The sequence below is a fragment of the Egretta garzetta genome, unplaced genomic scaffold, assembly GCF_000687185.1.
Source record: "Egretta garzetta isolate BGI_Z169 unplaced genomic scaffold, ASM68718v1 scaffold91, whole genome shotgun sequence".
Classification (NCBI taxonomy): domain Eukaryota; kingdom Metazoa; phylum Chordata; class Aves; order Pelecaniformes; family Ardeidae; genus Egretta; species Egretta garzetta.
Window position 1 is genome coordinate 4413430 of NW_009258661.1, and position 1223 is coordinate 4414652.

A 1223-nucleotide genomic window follows, 5' to 3' on the forward strand; every position below is an offset into this window, starting at 1 on the left:
TCGGGCAGGGCACGTGGGGCCAGCTCGCCTACCATGCCATCGGTGGTGGCGGGGGCCCCGCTGAGCGGGGCGCACTCAGAGGCATGCCCGTAGCAGAAGCAGTTCCCACGCAGCACCAGCTCGTAGAGCGCGTAGTAGTACTTCTCCTGGATCTCCCGCCGTGTGTCCAGCAGGTTGTCCCCCAGCGTGTGCAGCTTGGTGAGGTTCACCCGCAGGTTGGTGACGCGCAGCAGGTCTGGGGGGGGCAGCAACTGTCAGCACCCACCCTGCCGCCCACCGGCCCCACGGCCCCAGCGCTCATGGCCACGCACCCTGGATGTCTGGGCTGTAGGGATCCGCCACAGGGATGGAGGGGTCCAGCACCTTGAAGATGACCTGGGAGGAGGAAGGGGTGGGTGATCGCAGACCCACCAGACCCCTCAACCCCCCAGACCCACTCTGCACTGCCTCAGCCCCACGCACCTCTCCATGGCTGGAGGGCTCAATCTCGGAGTAGCGCTGGTCACACAGCACCTCATCCACCAGCCCTGAGGGCTGGACAGGGACACCGGGGAAGAGCTTGGAGCAGTTGTAGGCGAAGTAGCGGTAGACCTTCCAGCTGCGTCCGAAGTCAGCCGAGCGCTCCACCAGCATGGCCGCGGGGCGGAAGGTCTGCGGGACACCCAGCTGGGACAGGGGGCCGGCCCCCCAGCCCCCGCAGATCCTTCCTGTTCCATCCCACCCCAACCCAGGCACTCACGTGCCAGGACCCACCTTGAACTTCATGATGAGGTGGGTGAAGTGGAATTCACCCTCCAGGTCCAGGCGGATGCTGACGTGCTCCACGCCTGGGGGAGACAGAGAGGTGATGGCCAAGGTGGGGGAAGACCCCCCGGGGTCCCATGGCCATGCAGCCCCAAGGCCTCACCGTTCTCCGACTGCCACCAGGTCCGCTGGCCATGGGGGCCACTCAGGTAGATGACGTTCTCGATGCGGTGGCTCTCGGGCAGGGACGGGTCCCGCGAGTCGCAGGTGAAGCATTTCTCTGAGTCCTGTGCCAAGGAGTGGCACCATCAGGGACAGGCGTCTGGAGGCTGTGCCAGCGCCCGGCTGTGCCGGGGCCATGCCAGGGCCAGGTGGGCTCACCTGGAGGTGGCTGACGATGCAGTACTCCTGGGGCCCGTCCAGCCCACAGGTGGAGGTGGCGCTCAGGCGGGAGGCTCGCCCCACCAGCAGGTTCCCAG

The 1223-nt window shown here is 67.0% G+C and overlaps 1 protein-coding gene across 1 annotated transcript in view; it reads right to left on the reverse strand.

Annotated features, from left to right (window-relative positions):
* Positions 1–1221, reverse strand: part of LAMB2 (laminin subunit beta 2) — a gene marked incomplete at its 5' end in the record, with an annotated part of 27416 nt that extends 26195 nt beyond the window's left edge. Inside the window, 6 exons of the mRNA XM_035903810.1 lie at positions 31–235; positions 312–375; positions 463–651; positions 754–827; positions 908–1031; positions 1126–1221. Coding sequence (XP_035759703.1) covers positions 31–235; positions 312–375; positions 463–651; positions 754–827; positions 908–1031; positions 1126–1221 — 752 coding nt within the window. The remainder of the gene's footprint in view (positions 1–30; positions 236–311; positions 376–462; positions 652–753; positions 828–907; positions 1032–1125) is intronic.
* Between the last annotated feature and the right edge of the window lie 2 nt (positions 1222–1223).